At 37.6% G+C, this 20,310-nt stretch overlaps 1 protein-coding gene across 16 annotated transcripts in view; it reads left to right on the top strand.

Annotated features, from left to right (window-relative positions):
* Window positions 1-20,310, top strand: part of JAKMIP1 (janus kinase and microtubule interacting protein 1) — a 108,544-nt gene that overhangs the window by 72,573 nt on the left and 15,661 nt on the right. For 14 of the 16 annotated variants that reach the window (XM_082314823.1, XM_082314824.1, XM_082314818.1 and 11 more), the window contains 6 exons: window positions 1-102; window positions 3,108-3,161; window positions 4,170-4,235; window positions 7,950-8,018; window positions 11,464-11,541; window positions 13,123-13,326. In XM_082314823.1, coding sequence (XP_082170949.1) covers window positions 1-102; window positions 3,108-3,161; window positions 4,170-4,235; window positions 7,950-8,018; window positions 11,464-11,541; window positions 13,123-13,326 — 573 coding nt within the window. The remainder of the gene's footprint in view (window positions 103-3,107; window positions 3,162-4,169; window positions 4,236-7,949; window positions 8,019-11,463; window positions 11,542-13,122; window positions 13,327-20,310) is intronic. The other 2 variants (XM_082314816.1, XM_082314817.1) reach the window with 2 other exon arrangements.

The following is a 20,310-nucleotide window of genomic DNA, read 5'->3' as shown; positions in this document are numbered from 1 at the left end:
GAGAGAGAACGAAGGTCACCAGCATTTAATCTTCATATAACCACCTTCCCTGAAAACAATGGAAGTGCACTTCAACTGTTCTGTCAACAGGAAGGAATAAAGGTATATTTAGAGCATTAGTAACAATTGGATGACCAGGACCTTTTTTGGAATGACCAACCCAACATCCAAAGAAATGGTTTGCCATCTTGCTGTAGGGAGGAAAATCTGAAAAAATAAATACAGTAAAAAGATATTTTTAACTGGGGAAAGAGTTTCATAAGAATGTGATCTGGTAGTCTGTCAGGAATTCATCAATGAAAATGAACGCTGATCAATCAAGATAATTTACATTTAGTCTAGGGTACTGCTGTAAAAACATTGCAGAGAGGAATGTGGATATTGATGTGATTCATTGTCAGGGTTGCTACAGTACTTTTTTCTTGATATTAAATATTTTCATCTAAGGTCAGAGATATGATATTCACCTATTATTTTACACCCAGTTTAGTGGAGCACATATGCATTTTGTTTGTTGAATTAGTATGCTCTAAGTTATTTGCCTGGGCCAGGGCCTTGAAGCATGAGGTACCTGATACAAAACTAATTCAAACAGGTGATAGTCTATCTATCATTTTAGATCAAGCACAAGATAAACATTGGGATCTCGCTTCTGCTATGAGGAAGCAGCAATTACTCTTTTCACTTGTCCCTTGTATAGGCTGGCTGTACAAATTGATTTGCATGCTGGGTCACTTAAGACTGAATTCAGACTTGCTTTGTTAGTGATGTCGCACAACAGGCCAGGGTAACTTTTATACAAGTAACTAAAGTGGAATATCTCTGTGTGTTATACTCCATGGCACTCACTAGTAATTTATGCTTGTATTTGTAATTGTGTTTACAGGTCCTCTTACAGAAGGCTTCTTTCTATTCAGTGCCTTAATAAGCACAGTGCTATCAGTAGTGGAAAGAAACTGAAATTTTAGACTGCATATTGTTAGGGAGCTGAGTAGTCTAAAAGAAAAAAAGTTAAAACCTGATTCCTACCTACAGGTTTGGTTGAGTAGTCATTTCCCAAACGACACCAAGAGTCATCAGTTAGCATATTACCTTTCAAATAGAGCCTCCATGGGATGCCAGACCTGCTTTTTAGTTTGTCTGTTATTCTAATTTACATGTTGGCTGTAGCAGGTACAGCTTACCAGGATCTAGAATTCATATTTTTTCCGTTGTCTGCTGTTGCATTCCTAAACAGATGTGTTTTTTTCAATCTGCATTCCAGTTCCATTACCTGGAAGCAGGGGCAGTCACCTAATATGGGCATACTGCAATTGTTGACTTTTTTTATGTTTTCAGTGTCTTTCAAAATTGTTAGCCATCAGTAGCAAATTAGATTCTAGAATGATGCAAAATCTGATTTGGTTTCTAAATCTTCCTATATCATCATAGAACATCATGGAAATAAACAAATTAGAATGAGTATTTCTGGCTCAATAGGTGCGAGAACTTGCATGTCTTACTGGATTCCATTCTTCACGAGTGTAACTGATTAGCTAAAGAAGTTTCCATTCAACATTGTCAATGTTGATCATAATCAATAGTTTTGCTTTTAACACTGATCCAAACACAAGTGTGTATTAAGCTCTGCACCATTCTAAAATTACTGACGTGCACTGTTTAATAGCTAATGTAGCATTTGGAGACACTGTTGAAGTGTTTGGGGAGAGAGGGAAGAGAGGGAGGGGACTTCTCAGGGCAGACCAACTTGAACACAACACATTATTCCTTTTTTAGAGCCAGGATGGAGTAATCTGTAGATTCTCTCCCGCATCTGTGTCTAGTCTTCAGGATATCTTTCATTTCTTATTAAGCCTTCCTTACTGTAGCCTGTTGGGTACAGAATCATGAGCAAATATACATTCTGGTGTAGCTAAGTAATTTGCAAGTATAGCTAATTTAGCTTTCAAAATTTTTAAAGATTGATCATCCTGACTACCAACATAATGCAGCTGCACAACACATAGATGCAAACCAGCATGTTATGTACTGTAAGTAATGAAACTAGTGAGCGAAGACACAGCCCTGTGAAATGCTGGCCCCTTCTAAGAAGTGCTGAATATGAGTAGAACTTGAGGGTACCAGCATTTAACAAGGCTGTCTTGCTTTATGCATGTGTATTAAGCATTTTGGACTAACATGAACTGGTCTTTGCCCATGCTCTCAAGCCTTCCTACCTTCAAATAGCATGGCTGCATACAAACTGTCAATGAGAATGACCCCTGGTCCACGTTAACTTGTGGACCATACTTGGAATAGTTCAGGAGAATGTGATTAGAGCAGGTTAGTTCCATGAACCTTTCCAACAACTTCTTAAAGTAGAAAATAGACTTCTGGGGCCTAGGAATTGTCCCTGGCACTGTCTAAAATGCAGACATCGTATGAATTTATTCCTCTCGTTTTTTTGTATCAGAGAAGTGTTTTTCTTGATTTCAGTGACTGGGCCTTAATAAGGATGGTTTGTTTGCTGCTTTTTGTGGATCTGGGGGCTGACTGGCAGAGAAACGTGGCTTTCTACTCACAAAGGTTGTGAGCTGATAGTGTTTGGAGAAGTGCGTTCAGCCCACCGTGCATATTCCCTTCTGCCACTGTAAGGCTGATTTGAAAATTTACTTTTTTTGTTTAACAAAGAACATAAAAAAAAAACCACCCAATAAACCTTCTTAGCAATTATTTTGTTCATGCTCTCTGTCCTTTTAACTTCTGTAGCTTGATGTGCTTGATGCTCCACTCCAAACAAACAGAAAAACCCAGTCCTTTAAGCCAGTTTATCAGTTTTGATCTTTCATCTGCATACATCAGCAGGATGATAAATGTGAATGGTACAGGAACATTCTGCCCTCATACACAGGCATCCAGGTTGCTTGCTATAATAAAAAATGACATTTGGTTTTGTCTCTGAAAGTATCAATAACACTTTTGTAATTGCGATGCAAAACTAATGTTTCACTTATTTACATTTCAAGTCTTTTTGCATGCAGAAGTGAATAAAGTGTACATAAAATGTAGCATTTAAAAGCTGTTTCTCACCTACTTTATAAAAAATAAATGTTGAACATCTTTTTCAGGACGTGAATATATCTGAACTTATGAAGAAGCTAGATATTCTTGGAGATAATGGGGTAACAAATTTTTAATTTCAAATATACCTCTAGTTTCATGGTTATTTTAAAGCAGATTTTTTCTTCCCCACAGGAGAAAATAACATTCAAGAAAATGCACAGGGTGATTTTTATATGCCTATATTTGTGTGAACAATATGAATGGTACTACTTTTACAAACTTCAAAGAAAATCTTTCAGTTAAACTGATGCTGGTGAAAAGTGTATTTCCTCAAGATAGGATTTGATCTTGGCTGAATGACATGGAAAAAAGGCACTGCAGTAGGCAGAGGGAAAAGATATAAAACAGGCTAGGGGAGAAAAATAAGGAAGTCAAAACCAGGCCAAGTTATTCCTATATTTTTCCTCTTGAGTAGTAATAGTAGCACCTGCTACTGTGAAGGATGCCTCTGCCAGGAGTGGATTTTCTGGGAGAAAGGGCAAGGATAACTGCTTCCCTTTCTTCCCCGTATTGCCAAATACAGTATAAAATCTTGGTTATGCCTCTGGGGCACAAACATCCAGGGAGCTGGGCCCGGTTTATAGGTAGCTTTAAGTTTGAGGTCTTTCTAATACTAGTCTTAAGCTCTAGATTTATTTTTTATGTTGAAAGTTCTGTGGAGGTTTCTATGGTACTTGCTCTTTGCATTGTTTTCATTAATGGGAAGTCTAGCTCTGAATTGCATGAGGGGGAGATTCACTTGCTGCAGGTCTATAGTCCAGTGAACTGGCATTCTTCTGACTAGAAAAAAAAAAGACATTTCAAAATCTCTGACAGAAACCACTTAATTTTGATTGAATAATGAACTGCTGCAGAAGTGTTGGGGGAGTGGTGTACTGAAATAGAGTGGAGACTAAGTACCCTTAGTTTAGCTTTTAATACTTTCAATCATGGGATCCTTTCTGGTCATATTTATAAAATCCTAAATGTTATAGCTGATTTATTCTTTAAAGTACAGTTAAAATTTATCACTTGTGTTCAAGGATGGATTTCCAATCCAATTTAAAATGCATCTTTTTGTGTTTTAGAATTTGAGAAATGAAGAACAGGTTGCAATAATCCAAGCTGGGACTGTGCTTTCCCTCTGTGAAAAGGTAGAATTGAGTAAAGATTTTTCTCTGCGTAAAGACTGACCATGTCTCCTAAGATATCACATAACTTTGCCAGGGAAGCATGGCTTTTCTGTTCAGGTTGTCTGGATAGGAGCATGTATTCATCCTTACATGATTGTTGGGATTGTGATGTCTTGAGGTAAAATCAAATTTACAAAATAAACCCAATTTAAAAATAAAAACATGTTTTGGAGATATTCCCTTAGAATAAAGTACTAAAAAGCCACTTAACAAAAGATACTTCATTCTCAGAAGTGCCAATGTCCTCAGCTTCCTGGGAACAGGGCACTGTGAAGTCCTCTGTAAATTCTACCACCATGGTCCATTGTGGGCTCATTTCTGTGTATGACTGAAAAAGCTCTGGGAGGTCTGTGGGGTCCTTTCCTCTGTAAGTTAGTGGGCATAGACAGCAAAAAAGCAGTTTGTACAAGATCGGTAATTAGTCAGGTCACCCATTTCTGCATGACTAGTTCTTTACTTCTCCAGTTACAGAGAGAATATAATCTGTCTATGAATAAAGGTGACATTTAGAACTAAGACTCACCTTTTTCTCTGAAGAAGCTTTGTCCATACTTTTCATAGGTTTCTATTAAATCTTTCCTAGATGCATTTTTGAAATTCAGAATCAGGACTTTAAAATTAAAATTTGAGCATTTTGTAATAATGGCTTTAATTGGTATAATGTTGATAATCTACTTATCTAAATATCTTAATGTAGATAATCTAAATTAGGTAATTTAATAATCATTGATTTAAGTGAGTAATTGCTATAAGCAAAATAAAAATAAGGAAAAGTGCTAAAATCCCTATGCTTTTCATTGCGTTATAGCATTGAAAAGAGGAGGTGATGATCATAGCCCTTTACATCCAATAGGTGGAAGAACCCCAGTACACAAGGCTAAGATAGAGAGCAAAACAGGCCAGACTTTAGGGACTGGATTGGGTTATGATTGCTCAAGTAGATTAGTGCTTGTGTAGAAAGTGCCACTGGAATTAGGGAGCTTGTTTAATTTGTGTCAGAGTGGTGCAGAATAGAACATACACTTTGTTATCTATAAATTATTTCCATTAGCAACTGATCACAGCAATAAGGCATTGGAAGCTTTGTCAACTGAAATGATTCCTTAAATGAATAGAAACATACAATTACAATGGAGACTTTATTTATTTATGCTAAAGTCGGTCTATAATTTCATTTCACATATTTTTTTTTCTGTTTTTGACAAAAGTTCCTAGTTTGCCTTAACTGATTTTTTTATAGTCTTTTCAGAAAATCTGGTTATTTCACAAATTGAACACTCCATCAGAAAGATAGAGCTTTTAGTTTTATCTTGTATAGGTAAACAGACTGCATTTAAAGAATGAGATTAAAATAGTTCATGTTATCTATGGACTCTATCCATTTTATGTGATTTTAGTGAAGTGCCTCACAGTAATCTGATAAGTACAAGCTGATAGCAAACTGAATCAAGAGGGTACTCTGAGAAGCATGAAACCTTTTCCTCTTTTTCATGGTGCACATTTGAGGTACAGTCTAATCATCTGACTCTGATTTTCTCGGTAGGAGAAGGCACTATACGTGTCCAAATTTTACTAAGACAAAGAATAACAGAGAATAGCCTTATGCTGTCCTTAACAAAACAAACATGATACCATGTTTCATAATATTGTGTTTTACAGCAAAATCAGGGACAATCTGATAAGTAAGACTGGATGATTGTTTAAACAGAAGTTCTATTGGGTGCATATACTGAATTTAGATTAAAGGAAATTTAAAGCAACTCCACTGCCTTCCCCAGTGTAATGTAACATCTCAGATGTCCCTCTAAATAAGGGTCAGACAGCTTCCCATGTGCATTCCTATAGTTCCTTATTACAGGCAACTATCATATATAATCATCTCATAATGGGATCTTTGGGTACAGAAATGGTACTATAGATATAGGTGGTGTGCTAGTTATATTCACATGTGCTAATTAATCACATTCAGTGTTTATTTAGATCAAAGCTATTATAATCAGCCACTATAAGTGATCTTTTGGAAATCAAGCTGCCAGGCAAGGAAAGTTTCTGGGTTCTGCTGGCACAATTCCAGAAGCTTATTTTGAATGCTACAACTGATTACGACTCTTAAATACATGGTTGTCTCTTCTGTGCCTCTCGGTTCCAGAAAGGCTTACAGGCATAGAAAGACCAGAATCAACATTTAGTTTTGCATATCATTCATACCTTCAAAAAAATTAGACCTCTAATTTTTGCAAATAACCCTTCATTTGCAAATATTGAGGGTAGCTGTGAGAGATGCTGACGATTTCCCATTTCTATTGATTTCAAGGGTTCAGGATGCTCACTGTCTTGCCAAATCCTTTATCAGTGATGAGACTTTCCTTAGGAATATCTTCAGTCTGTCACCTTCAAAATGAAGAAAACAAAGATGATGAAAATAGAATCACTGGAGAATATAGTGTTCCTCTTCACTTTTTTCAGCTCTGTACAAAGCTAAACCTACTAAGTAGATGAAACAAGTTTCCATTTTTACCCACCAGTCTCTGAAATAGTGGAAGGTCCAAAAGGATGGAGTAATGAATTCACATTTTGCTTATTTGTAAACTTATGTTTTCAGATTTCCTATTTAAATCTTTGGGGAAAAAATGGATATGTCATTAATTCCTTTGAGTCTTAGCCCGAATGAATTCACCAAACCCCTAAATTTAAAAAGTTGATGTGTAATTCTTACCAAAAGAACTAAAGTAAATAGGAGTAATCTAGTGTTAGTAAGCAAAGCATTTGAGGAAAGTGATCATTATCAGTGGCAAAGCTATAGTTGGTCTTAACGGGAGTTGGCACTGCAAAAAGAAGCATTAGTCTAAACTGTACTCTCTGTAAGCTAGTCATTGATCCTTATTGTAGACCAATAAGGAAATGAAATAAAACAATTCAGAACTGAGCATTCCCATCCATCCCAATAAATTATAATGCTGAATATTAATATAATCCTAGTGATGGTTAATAATTAAGCAAGAACCTTCTATCCATGCATTTAGCTATTACAATATGTAATTTTACCTTTGGAATGCAATGGCCATTCTTCTTAATTCTGATTGTTTTGTTTATCACCAGAATGGTAATGGATTCATGGTAGCAACTGCATGAACTTCCATCTGTCTGTCCATTTTATTGTTCCCTCTACATTACCAATGTTTTAGAATTGAGCCTCTTCCCATGAAGGGTGCAGCAAACTGTGCAAAATAAAGGATCGAGTTTACCACCTTGTCTTTTGTTTAAATTGCCATCTGGAAAAATGCAGGGCTGGTTCCCTGAAATCATGTGATGGTTTTGCGAATCAGGCCAACAAGCATTGGGTATATCAAGCTGCAAACAGTCAGGTTAATTTTGCATTCTTCACCCAAGTCTATTTTGTATCTTGAACTTTACAGAGGGAAAAAACTTTTACTTTATTGTAGGAAAACAGCCTCCACTTGTTAGTCTTTAGGCTGTTTCGACAGTCCTCCATTCTGCCTATGTTTTCACAACCTGTTTATTCATGTGCAACTTCAAAGTGAATAGATAGTAAGGGGGAAGCATATGCTTGGGAGTGTTGGCAACAAACTTGCAAAATGTTCAGCGCAAATTTTTCAAAAGCTCTGTTTTTTTCATTTTTTATTTTTTCCTCTTCACACTGCTGTGTTCATGTAGTGGTTAAAACAGATAGAGGGGACGGAAGCTGCACTGACACAGAAGATGTTAGACCTGGAGAATGAAAAGGTAAGGAACAATAACTAAAAATATAATTCATTTAGGTAAAACTCATCTCAAAGGAATGTGTATAAACTTCATCGCAGGTTGATTTGCTGCCTTTCTCTGCTTAACAAAGATTGCTTCATGGTAAAATTGGCAAGAAGTTTCTAGAACAATTTATTGCCTGTATTCTTTGGGGTGGGAGGGAACTGTCAAAGCTATATAGAACAAAAAATAGCAAAATATATACAAATTAGGACATGAAGGCATAACTTTACAGACCATATTAATCAAACAGTGTGAAATTGTCTTTGTGCTTTCTCTGTGTATTAATTTGACTGGCAACAGCATCATCTTTTTAATCTTGGGGTCATGCTAGTAGAATTGTCAAGGATATTCCTTTGTTCTCTGGTATTCAGCTTCTGGACAAGTTGTAAAGACCTCTTACTCCAGATGACCTTTCTTGCCCCAAGGTCTTCATGCTTAAAGACAGAATGTTTTCTCAAAAGCAGGTCTGTCTTGCATAACAAACTCAGTGCTATACTGACCTTATTTTTCAACGTGTTGAACAAAGAGTTTTGGAATGAGTGTTTGGTTTTATTGATTTACCATGCATGCTGTGCTTCTCATCATCAAATGGCTTTACAAACACTGATTAATCCTCGCCACACCTTTTACAGGTAGATAACTAATCAGCATTACATTCATCTTAAAGAATGGGAAACTGAGACAGGGAGGTTAAGTGATTTGCCCAGGGCCACTGAAGAAGTGTGTATATGGGCCACAATCAAAAAAAGAAGTGCTCAGACTGTGTTCTCTGTTGAGTGTAGCCTATCATACTGGTTGTACTTTAACATAGGTATGATCCTTTCCACATTTAGTATTTCTTTATTTTTAACTCTTGTTTTGGAAAAATCATAGAATCATAGAATCTTTAAGGTTGGAAAAGACCTCTGAGATTATTGAGTCCAACCGTTAACCTAACTGCTCCAACCGTTAACCTAACTGCCAGGTCCACCTCTAAACCATGTCCCTAAGCACCACATCCAGACGTTGTTTGAACACAAAATGCAAAGGTTTTGGAGAGGGAAGGTGCCCACAAATACTAGATTCTTTTATAAAAGGAATTGGAAAACAATAATTTCTTTCTAACTCAGTTTATTATCTTCCCAGTTATTACCTGTGATGTTTTCAAGTCTTACTCTGGATAGCCCTGTATCTATTTGTTTAGCATAGCAATCTGACAGTCTACATTGCCAATGATTGACTCAATTGTGAAATGAGTTTAGAAATAATGTTCTGGCATGACACTTTCAGAATCGCTGAGCACTGATTTAGTTGTCCTTGGACAACCGTATTAAGAGTTTGAGATCCTATTGTTGTTTCCTTCCCTCTTGCTTTTTGCGGCCAGCTCTTACAATAGCTTTTGGAGAAGTAACATGATCAGGGCAGCTTCACTGCTATTCTGGGATCTGTTGGTAGCTCTGACCCTCTCTATAGTCTTGGGCAAGTCAGTCTACTTCCCTGGTGTCAGCCACTTGTAAGCATGTTAGGACCAGGCCTGTCCTTTACTATGTGTTACACAGTGCACGGTGGTATTGCATCTTGTACAACAGCCTTGTAGCTATTGCTGTAATCCACATAAGAAAATAATGCCACATGGGTAGTCAAGGTGGGATTCAGTTGCATAAACATGGTGTCTAATGCCATATTACATTCTTCAGAGTTCTGGAGGTGTCCACGAGGGGCTGAGAAATATGTACTAGGGGACCTGTTGGAGACCCCTGCCCTCCTGGACCAGCAGCTGAAGTAGCATACCCTAAAATGGCTATAATAGCAATAGATGCCCATCTGTGGGTAACTGAATTCCAGCCCCAAGATCAAAGCCTGACTTAAACTTTGGTTCTAATTTCAATATTAATTCATAGGTAATTACAAGAACTCCAAGTTTACAAAAAAAAATGAATAATAAATATTACAGTTCTTATACAGAGAACAAATAGCAACTTATTCCTCTGAGTCCTCTAATATTGGTCTTGTATGTTGCTGCTGTCACCAATTATGAGTTGTTCTTAACAATGGCAGGTCATCTGTAGTCATTTTATGCTCTAAGCCCGTCCCAAGCATTAATTTGCTGATCAGAATGGATTTGTTTTAAACCAGATGTTTGGAGTGAGAATTCATCATCATGGTTCATGCTTAGGCAAATTCTATGCCAGTGCTACACTGACAGCTGACAAAAAAACTGTTGGAAATCCACATATATGTGTGAAGGTAAAATTTGGCCAAATAAGCGACTTTGGGGCAATCTCATATCCAATAAAACTAACCAGACCAGCAACATTTGATTTTATTTTTTTGTACTGTTAATAAAATCTACAACCAATCATCTTAAGAACCCTATATATTTAATTTGGCATTTATTCTATATGTTGAGGAAATGCAAGAGTTTGTTGAATAGAAAAAAGAATGATGACAACTACTAAATTCAATCAAAGGGTCTCTCTGCTTTCTGGACTACTACTTATTTTTTTGAGCATGACAACCTGCCTTGAAAGAAACCTAATAAAATCAAGTAACTATTTTATCTCCTACTTACTATCATCCAAAACACTCTAAAGGCATGTGTTGCAAGAGCACTGTCACTAGTCAGCTCTCAGTTGATTGTTCAGACAACCATTCAAATGCCCACAATTTTCCTGCAAGATCATGCTTTTGGATACTGAGTCCCACTGAAATCCCAGCCTGTGTTACAACTGCAAGGTTTTGCTTTTGTGGAATTTGGTGAGTTTGATTTTAAAAACAGCAAAAAATCCCTGTAAATCCTAGATATGTTGAAAACTTCTTCAGCGCTTCAGCTAAAGTCACTTAACCTCTCTGGGCATCACTTTACCCATTTCAAATAGGCTTCCTTCCTTTACAAGTTGAGAACTGAGCTTTTACTTCTGCTTCACTAATGCATCAGGGAATGTGGCAGCAGAACCCAGCTACGGCCCTGCATGTTCTGGCTTCCTGCCTAGAAGAACAGACCAGACAACACAGATTACAGTTTCCCCATGATTTCCTTAAGGGTGCACACTGGATATTTTCAGAGAAGCAGCAAAGTTCCCTCACTTGTGTTTCTCTCTTCCTTCCCTTGGCCTGCCGTGTGCAAGTAACGACTATTGAACCACGTGCATGCACATTCCCATCCGCCTTTCAGCTTTTGTGTGCACTTCTGTCAGGTCAAGGCAGGTTTGTACACTGATATAGAGGTCTATACTTTATAGGTACAGCTCCTTAATATGATACACGTATTTTAAGTGCTAATATTGTAGATTTGATATTCCAAATATCCTTACAATGAATGTGGTCATTGGCTACACATTTTCTTTGCTTTCAAGTGGAAAGCTCACATAAAAATGATGACATTTATGATTCTTCATGAATTAGGATAAAGAACAAACACTCCCTTGTTTTTATTATTGCTCAGGACCTGTTCAGTAAACAGAAGGGTTATTTAGAGGAAGAACTCGACTACAGGAAGCAAGCTCTGGACCAGGCATACATGGTAGGAAAAGATCAGTCATTAAGTTTTCATGTTTGAACAAATTTGATGAAATACAGGTTGTTTTTTTTTCTTTTGATTATAAATAGGTTCTTTTTTAATTGATTTATTTTTCTGCCTGACTAGGAAATCAAATACTACTTAAATAGAGACTTAGGAAACGGATTATAGTATTTAGAAGTGTAATGTTTGTGCATTGCATTTTTTATTCTAAAATATGTGAGCATCTTGTTAGTACATTTGGAATGGGAAGAGCTGGTCTATGTGTGCACAAAATTATCACTGGCAAAATACACCAGAAATTACTTTAGAACTTTTCCAGGTTTGCTTTTTCCTAAGCATTTGTAAATATTACTGCTGCTAACCTATCCCAAGTTGGGAAAGCCTGTTCTTCCTATGCGATTCCTTCCTGTGCTGTCCTATCCAACTGTACCTTTTCTAGTTTTCAAAAGGGAAGCTGCAACCTTGCTTTCTCGCAGGCTAAGCAACAATTAGGAATTATCTAAGAATTGGTAAAACTGCACACCCAACTTTGTTAATAGTGAGACTTCAGGGAATCAAAAGATAATGGCCTGAAGAATTATTTATATGTTGTAAATATTTCTTATGGGGAAAATGTTTTGAGAAAAGAAGCAAGGTCTAGTGCTTAGAGCAGATAACAGAGATAAAAGCAAGCAGGCTCTATTTCTAGCACTGTGACCTTGGGCAAGCCATTTAACCTCTCTGTGCAGCTGTTTATGCATCACTAATATGGATAGAATTACCTACCTCACAAAGGTGTTATGAGGGCTAAAGAGATGTTGTCAGATGCGCTTGATTCAAATATTGTCAGTCTGGATGCTGGTTTTTAATAGGATCATACTAACCCCAGTAATTAGGGAAACACTGCCACGATTCCTGTCTTTCTTTACTCTTGGGAATACAGTTCTCCATATGAATGTAAAGTTCTCCTCTGCTCTCAGCTTTGCAAAGTACTGCAGTTTTGGTCAGTGAATGAGAATCTGGTTAGGAATCTGGCAAATGGCAAGAGACTGATGAGGGATATATGCAAGTGTACAAGCGTTCCTCTCTTCATTGCTTATGGTAACTTGGAACTAAGCCAGTGACATAGGCTTTGAGCAATGGACGGCAGGACAGTAGGGCCAGAGGGAGGGAGACAGTAAGATTTTGTTCACAGCTTTCCCTGTGGGCTTTTTATTTTATAGGATGACTTAAAAATTCAGTTGCAGTTGAAGAGAATCTGTTAGTTTGCATTAATTTTGTAATGTTCAGCATCAGAGGTTGGGGTTTTGTTACATATTGAGCACAGACATATCATCTGAAACTTTCTTAAATAGAAGAAATCAATCATTTACTAGAATGGGAAGCATTGCCTGGGTGTAAATCAGTGCTGGGAGGCTATGTGCACTCTGTGTGGAATGCTCCTCACTGCTCACGACTGCTGCTTTCTGTCTACCTGTCTGTGTCCATCCTTCCCTCCTGCCTAAGGCTTCGCTTGCTAGCCTTCTCCTCTAGCTGTTGGTGGGTCATTTGCTTGCTGGATTCAAATGGCAGCCTGTCTGTATGTGATTTGGGTTGCATTAGAAAATCCAGGAGCTGGAAGCCACGCTGTATAATGCCCTGCAGCAGGATCCAGGAAGGCGGGCAAGCGAGTCGCTGACTGAAGCCCAGAGGGAGGATTTGCGAGCTGCAGTGGAGAAGGTGCGGCGGCAGATCCTGAGGCAGAGCCGTGAGTTTGACAGCCAGATCTTGCACGAGCGAATGGAGCTGCTGCAGCAGGCACAGCAGGTAATCCCGGTTCTCTCTCCTCCCCCTTGTTGGTGTTACCTCTGTGGTTGCCGCCACTGCCCATACAACACCATCGCTTCACCCTCACCTCGTTGAGTTACGCTTAGTCTATTCTTTGTATTGCTCCCGTGTCAAGGAGAGGAGCAGTGTTAGGTCTCGGTTGCACTGGGCATGGTACACACATAAAACGAGTCACTGTCTCACTACAAGGTCCTGTTGCACAATCTGTTTCATATGCGTACAACCACACAGTCTTCCACAGGACTCCAAGCGGAGCTTGTTGCAAGTTTAAGGCCTAAATTAGAAAAAGCCGGAATGGAAGGTTGTAAGAGTTGTAACACTATGAAAACAGGAAAGGCAGAAGTAGTAGTTACAGGAATCAAATTTATTTTTTCCTCCTTCTATTTCTTTTAGCTAGTTGTGAAATCCTTTGAAACTAAAAAAAAAAAGAAAAAGAAAAAAAAAAAGAAAAAAAGAGGAAGTCCTAGGAAGTCTTTAAGAGGCCGTTTACAAGCCTTCATGCATTTAAATTAGTTCAGAAAAGCCTTGTCTGTCTAAGCCACTTCCTTAAGGACAAATACTGACAACTTGAATTCAGGCAAGTTCCTGGCAAATGTGGTAATTATTTTCTGAAGAATCATTTGGTAGGATCGCTAGTTTTTCTGTCCAAATATTCAGGGAAAGAAGAGAGCTGCATGTCTCAGGGTGTTAATTATTCCAGAAGGAATAACTTTTCCTAAGGATTTTGGTTCCTCTTTATAGTAACCTCTGGAAGATGCACCCAGAAGTCTTAGATCCTGAGGACTGTCCTCCAGTTGCTGTAGCAAAATTTCTGTGCAAATCTGGAATCACATATTGTAAATGCCAAACTCTGCTATGCAGGTGTGTTCAGGATGTTGTTGCTGTCTCAGATGCTGGTTACTGGGGCAAGGACTGCATTTAGTTTAGTTCAAGCCTCTCTCTGTTCAGGTTGGCTTTGTAGATGAATATAGACCACAACCAATGTAAAGTACTGACCTGGCACTGTTGTCTTCATCTCCTGTCATCCTGCAGTCATGAGAAGTGCTTATGGTGCCAGTGTTAGAGCTGAGCTGTGACTTCCTACAAGTCTCCTTTCTCTTACTCCTTCACTGTGTTTCCTTGTTTTGGAACATGTAACATTGAGATCGGGAGATGATTTTTTTTTAATGGGCGTCAGATCAGTGATGGTGTACAGAAAGCTGGAGAATGTAGGTACCAGCTGGTGCTAAAAGTGTCAGAAAGACAGAGTAGAGTAAATATATGAAATCTGGTAAATAAGGATGGAGCCAGAAGTTATTAGCTTAATGTTATCAGTGTAGCTGAAAATTAGTGAGAATGGGTTTTTTTTGCCAGTCTCTTAGACAGTCCAATTTCCTAGACAGATATCAGGGGTCTAATTTGGACTATGTTCCGTTTGGTTCCACAGACTGCTCACTATCGGTCAGAGCACTTTAGGTGCATATCTGGTGCACATTTTCAGTTGAGTCCAGTTCATGTATTTACAGATTGCTCCACAACATAAAGTTAAATATGATGAGTGTGGAAGAAAACTTTGCTCCAGCTCTGAACAAAAATGCTGGCATAAACATAGCCTTATTAGCCCTGGATATTTATGTACCTGTCTCCAGATCCATTTTATACTGTGTCATTAGAGTTTCGTGTTGTGCCCATCTCATTAGACAGGCTAATGTTACAGCCCTGCAGGACACGTTAAACTGAATTCTACTGCTTAATAAGGAGCTAAGTATTTTAGTCATCTATTTTTAACCCCCCATAGTAGACAGGACAAACAAAGGCAAATATGGTAGTTAATTTTCCTGGGGGATGGGAGATTAACAGATTGCATTTGAAATCCTTTGCTCAGATTCTTCTTCTAGGTTGTTTTCTTCCTGAAGGTTGTATTTGTGAGTCCTTATGGGACCAGTGGTCAACACTGATAACCTAGTAGTTGTATGCAAACGTCCACGGCTTAAAAACAAAAAACTAACCAAACAAAAAACCCCTAGCATGGATCAGTAGTGTCACAGGGCTAATTGGCATAGGATTACATTCATCTACACTAGCAGATGACAGCAGCTGAAATGCTACAAAAATGAGAGTTGGCAGAGTCCTAAGGTATGGATGAAGCTGCTCTAAGTATAGTACGTGCCTAGATGCTACATTAAACGAATCCCCTCTTTTCTTTGCTGACATTGAGGCATTAGCAAGCACCCATTACACTTTATTCTGGCAGAACTGTAGTCTAGACCTTGTCATATTTGTACAGTCTGCAGTGCCTTTACAGTATACACCACCCTTCTTACTCGGCTGAAGTGGTGGTTACAGAGAATGATACGACAGCATGATGGACCTGCAAGACTTAGTACAGAATGTCCTTGTTGCAAACACTCTCAAACTTTCCCTGAAACAGAAACTACGTATGAAAGACTCCAAATTCTCTGAAACTCTGGAAATTTGTTCACTTCCAGAAGGCCTGTTTTTTTGCTTCCATTACCTTCTTGTCTGCCTGATACAAGAGCTCTACTTATCCTGGCAGGCTGGCTACAACCTTCTTTAGGTCAGAGTTTCTGTGTCAGACATACAGAGTGGGGGTCCAAGAAGATCTGATGATGGGGAAGGAGAAGTTCTCTCCTGCATGTAAATGATCCTTGACCATACTGCAGGATGCAGAAGTGGCAAGGCATGTGAAGAACTCTGCAGGTAGGTCTGCAGGGTTTCATTACACGTGAACTGCTTCATGCAGGGACTTTGAGGATTTAGCTTGTGAGATGCTGGTTTTACAGAGCTGGTAAATGTTCTTCCTGGGGAATGTACTCTCTGAAAGGGACAGGGACGTGCGTAAGAAAGTGGGTAAACTGTTGTCCAAGTGTTAGCCTGTGCCGCTTTATATGTGCTTCTTTGTCCAGATATAAAGCCTTAGTTCTTAGCCACTGGGTATTGACTTTGTTCCAGTGAAATAAATGTATTTTAGGATGTTAGGCCCTGTTTTACATTGGTATGTTTGTTCATCTTGGGCATGTATAGCCCCACATTATTATTTTTCATTTGTAGTATATAAATGGAATCATTCATGTATACCCAGTATGTATTAAGGAAACCAGGCCTCTGTGGAGCCAAATTAGACAGACTGTGTGATTAGATCTGCTTGCTAAGGCATACAACGCTTTTATTAAACCCGGAGTGCAACATGCAGGTCTGGGGGACAGATCCTCAGCTGAAGCATATTGACAGTACTCCATTTAAGTCAGAGAAGGTACCTTGATTTACACCGTTCTCTCTATTTGGAGGAGGCAAAATGTGTTAATTAAAAATCTGTCATGAGCAGCTTGTGATATTTGCTTCTAGCCATAGGGTACGTGCAGTTCAACTGCAGTTCCTGCATATATTGCCATCAAAAATGTCTCATTGTGCTACACTGTTATTATAAGCTTTTCTCAATCAGTGTCTGGTTTATTTTTAGCAGTACTTCATTTAAAAGTAACATTTGTGCTCTAGTCAGTCCAGTGGCATAACTTTTGTGCATTTTGGAAAATATGAAGATCATTACTGGCAGGTCTGTTAAGAAGGGTAATTTTTTTTTACATATATAATGTGCTAAGCCATTTCTAGAGAGAGAGAAAAATGTGTTGGTGTAGCTATAAAAACCATCTCTGAGAAAAAATATTTCCAATGGAGCAATACAACATGTTTCTGAAGTAGTTATATCAACTTCTTAATTAAGCAAACTCAAAAAAACCCAAACCCAACCAAAAACCAACACAAAAAATCCACACAGCATCATGGTTAGATTACCTTAAAATATATTGATTGTATTATCTGCTGAAGTTAATAAATATTTAAAGGTCAAATTATTCTTTATATAAACCAAATGGAATCTAACTTGAAACATATTCCTGTTGGTTTGACTGTAGCTGCTTCTGGAGTAAGAAACTGTGGAAAGTCATCAGAACCAGGCTTTAAATTAGGATAAATTAATTCAGATTGCACTGTTGGCAGTATTCAAACATGAAGAAAGTTTTTAATAGAAATAGCATTTATTCTGATTTCATTTTAAGTTATTTTAAATACAAAGAGAAGCTAGAAAATCCTTGAAGGACAGCAGATTGACACACACTGGGTTCCAAAAATGGGTGCTGCCAATCAGGAAGGGTATGAGAGACGGATTTTATTAATGTAATCCAATAATTTCCCATAGCAGTCTTATCTTTGTATAAAATTGTAAGAAAGAAGAAATAGAAAAGATGTGTTAGTTTGCTGTGTCATCAAAAAGTGTGAAACTTTTTTTTTCTCTGAGTTGCACTGTAGTACTGTACTAAGATGGGGGTGTTTTATTCTAACTTGGGTTAGAATATTCTTGGGTGGAGCTCAGTTTCACAGAGTAAAACAAACCATCACTTCAATTCTAGACCTGAATATAATACATTCATGAAATGCTGAACATATCCAAATTCCAACTCTAAATAATTGGAATACAGCTGTAAATATTTTAACTATGTTTTCTTTAAACTATAGCATTTACTCCTATGACCACGTTGGATTATTAATTGGTAATAAATGCAGAAATTGCCACTTTATTTGCACGTTTTACTAGAAGAAGGCATAGGACAATCCTTTAGGACAGAACAGGTGTAACTCAAAACTGACCTCTATGTGTCACTGCCATAGAGAAGGGTTCACTGCAAATGCAATGCCTCAGGCACTTTTTTTCATCAACACCAAGGAGAAGTCAGAAGCAGTGATGTCTTTTTTCATCCTGAAACATCAAAATATAAGTATAGCTTGAAATCAAGAAACACCAAACTAATTTCCGTCACTAAGTTTCTTCGTTCCTTTTTTTTCTGGCCTGAAGAGACAAGTTTTTACTGCTTAAAGGTCAAACAAAGCTATAGTGGATGCCATTCCTCCATGAGTTCTCCCTGCTGTCTTGTAGGTAGGACACTTTTTTCACTGGGAGAGTAGTTTGTTTACAAATCCATAGGGTTGGATGTCACCATATCTATAAGATCATATTGGCTCAGCCATTTGGAATACATATTTGGTTTTTTGTTTTGGTTGTTTGGTTTGGTTTTTTTTTTTTTGAAAGCCTTCATTTAAAAAAATTAATTTGTTAATGACAGTAATTGCCAGTGTGAAGTAGGAACCTGAGATTTGCCACTTGATATGCTACAGATGTTCAGGTAAAGCTTAGATAAATCCACCAGTTGTTCTGCTCCCCTTTCCTGTGTAATCTGTTACGGTTGATAGACCATCTATTTTTCAACCAAGGAGAATTATTAAGGCTTAACGTTTGACTGGGAAGGCTCTTGGAGAAGGGAGAGAGGGAGGGAGGATGCTACGCTCAGTGTGCCTCATTGATAGGCACGAGGAGGTGTTGTCTTAAATTTGTCCTCTTTGGCACATTGCCTTGTGTCAGAGAGGACAAATTAAAGACATCACCTCCTCTGGCATGTTGTCCTGTGCCGGAGAGGCTGGCTTGGTCAAAAACTCACAGCTTTGTCACACAATTTAGAAAGTAGGTAGAAGTATTACTACTAAGGTTACTTACACAATAATAATTGGGGAAAGTCTCAGATCATTTTACATCCAAATCTCTATAGATACGATCTGTTTTAATGTTTTTATTTTAAATCTGAAGTGTTAAGGTGCTAGCAAAGTTCATTCCCAGCTATTTGCATACAACTATACATGAAGAGGAATACATAGGGCAACCAGTGACTTTTTTTTTTTTTTGCAATTACTAATGCTTGCAGTTGAGAAATGTTCTGTGCTTTGCTGTTCAACATATAATAGATTATTGTTGATTAATGCATTTTTTATATTAATGAATTGCTCTTAAAGGTATCTGATATCATAGCTGTCTAACTGCCATCTATATTCATCAAGCACATCATGACTAGGTTAATCATAGTTGACCTGTGCATTGATTTGTCATGCAGAAGTGAGTGTTGAGTCTTTCAAGGCATCATTGCTGCTATAATGAAAATATCACAATAAACTTCCGTAATTTCCCACAGATGACATGCATGGCAGATGAGAGTTAATTTTACTTATTTCTGTATGTTTATCTTACAGTGTTTCCTTATGTATGTTTTCTGTATATTTATGCTTCAGCTCAAACCATGCCTGCTTCGCTAACTGCCTTAGTGATGCTACTAGTCTGAGTAAGATGATAGCAGGACTGGTGTAATACCTACAAAATATATCTGAAAAGTCTGCTCCCTTTGTCCTAAACGAGGTGTGATTGAGGTTGTACTCAAGTTAAGAGCAACTGTATGCCTTAAAGTAATATTAGAATCAAGAAAACTCTCATCTGAAGTTTGAATGCTGAAATCCTCTCATCTGAAATCCTGAATACCCTATGTTTCTTAGGAAAGGCCAGTGGGAGCTGAGAAAAGGCAAGTCTAAAAAGAAAGTGTTGTGAGGTTTGTTGTAGAAGTGACGATTAAATGTATTTTCATATGCACAATTCATACATATATCATGATAATTACTTACATGGACATTTGCTATTTAAATATCAGAATGTAAAATAATCTAAATTTAATGCTAAATAAATATTACACGATGCTTTTTTTTTTTTTCTGATAATAAGTCTAGGCTGTCAAGGAGTCAATTTTAAGATGTTGAATGTGTTTTGTCTTCTGAGCTCACATAGACTTAGAATAGCCATTTGTGTAGATAAAAGCCTAATGTGGCTTTAATTATTGTTTTTCCCTAATGAAAAGCGATAAGACTGTTGATATTCTTCTGTTAGATATCAATGTATGATGTAGTTTTACTATAGCATAAATTAAAAGACTCTCAGTGTTAAAAAAAAAATAAATCAAGTTTAGTAGTAAATATTAAGCCTTATCTTCATGTACATACAGTCATTCAGTATCAGCTTATAACAAAGAGTTATCTTAAGCTAAATGCATTTATCAAATTCACTGATTTACTACTAAGACCAATGTGATTGAATGC

Source organism: Platalea leucorodia (genome assembly GCF_965183815.1).
Source record: "Platalea leucorodia genome assembly, chromosome: 6".
NCBI classification, from domain to species: Eukaryota; Metazoa; Chordata; class Aves; order Pelecaniformes; family Threskiornithidae; genus Platalea; species Platalea leucorodia.
Note: the sequence above shows the minus strand (reverse complement) of the source record. Positions and strands in the feature narration are given on the sequence as shown.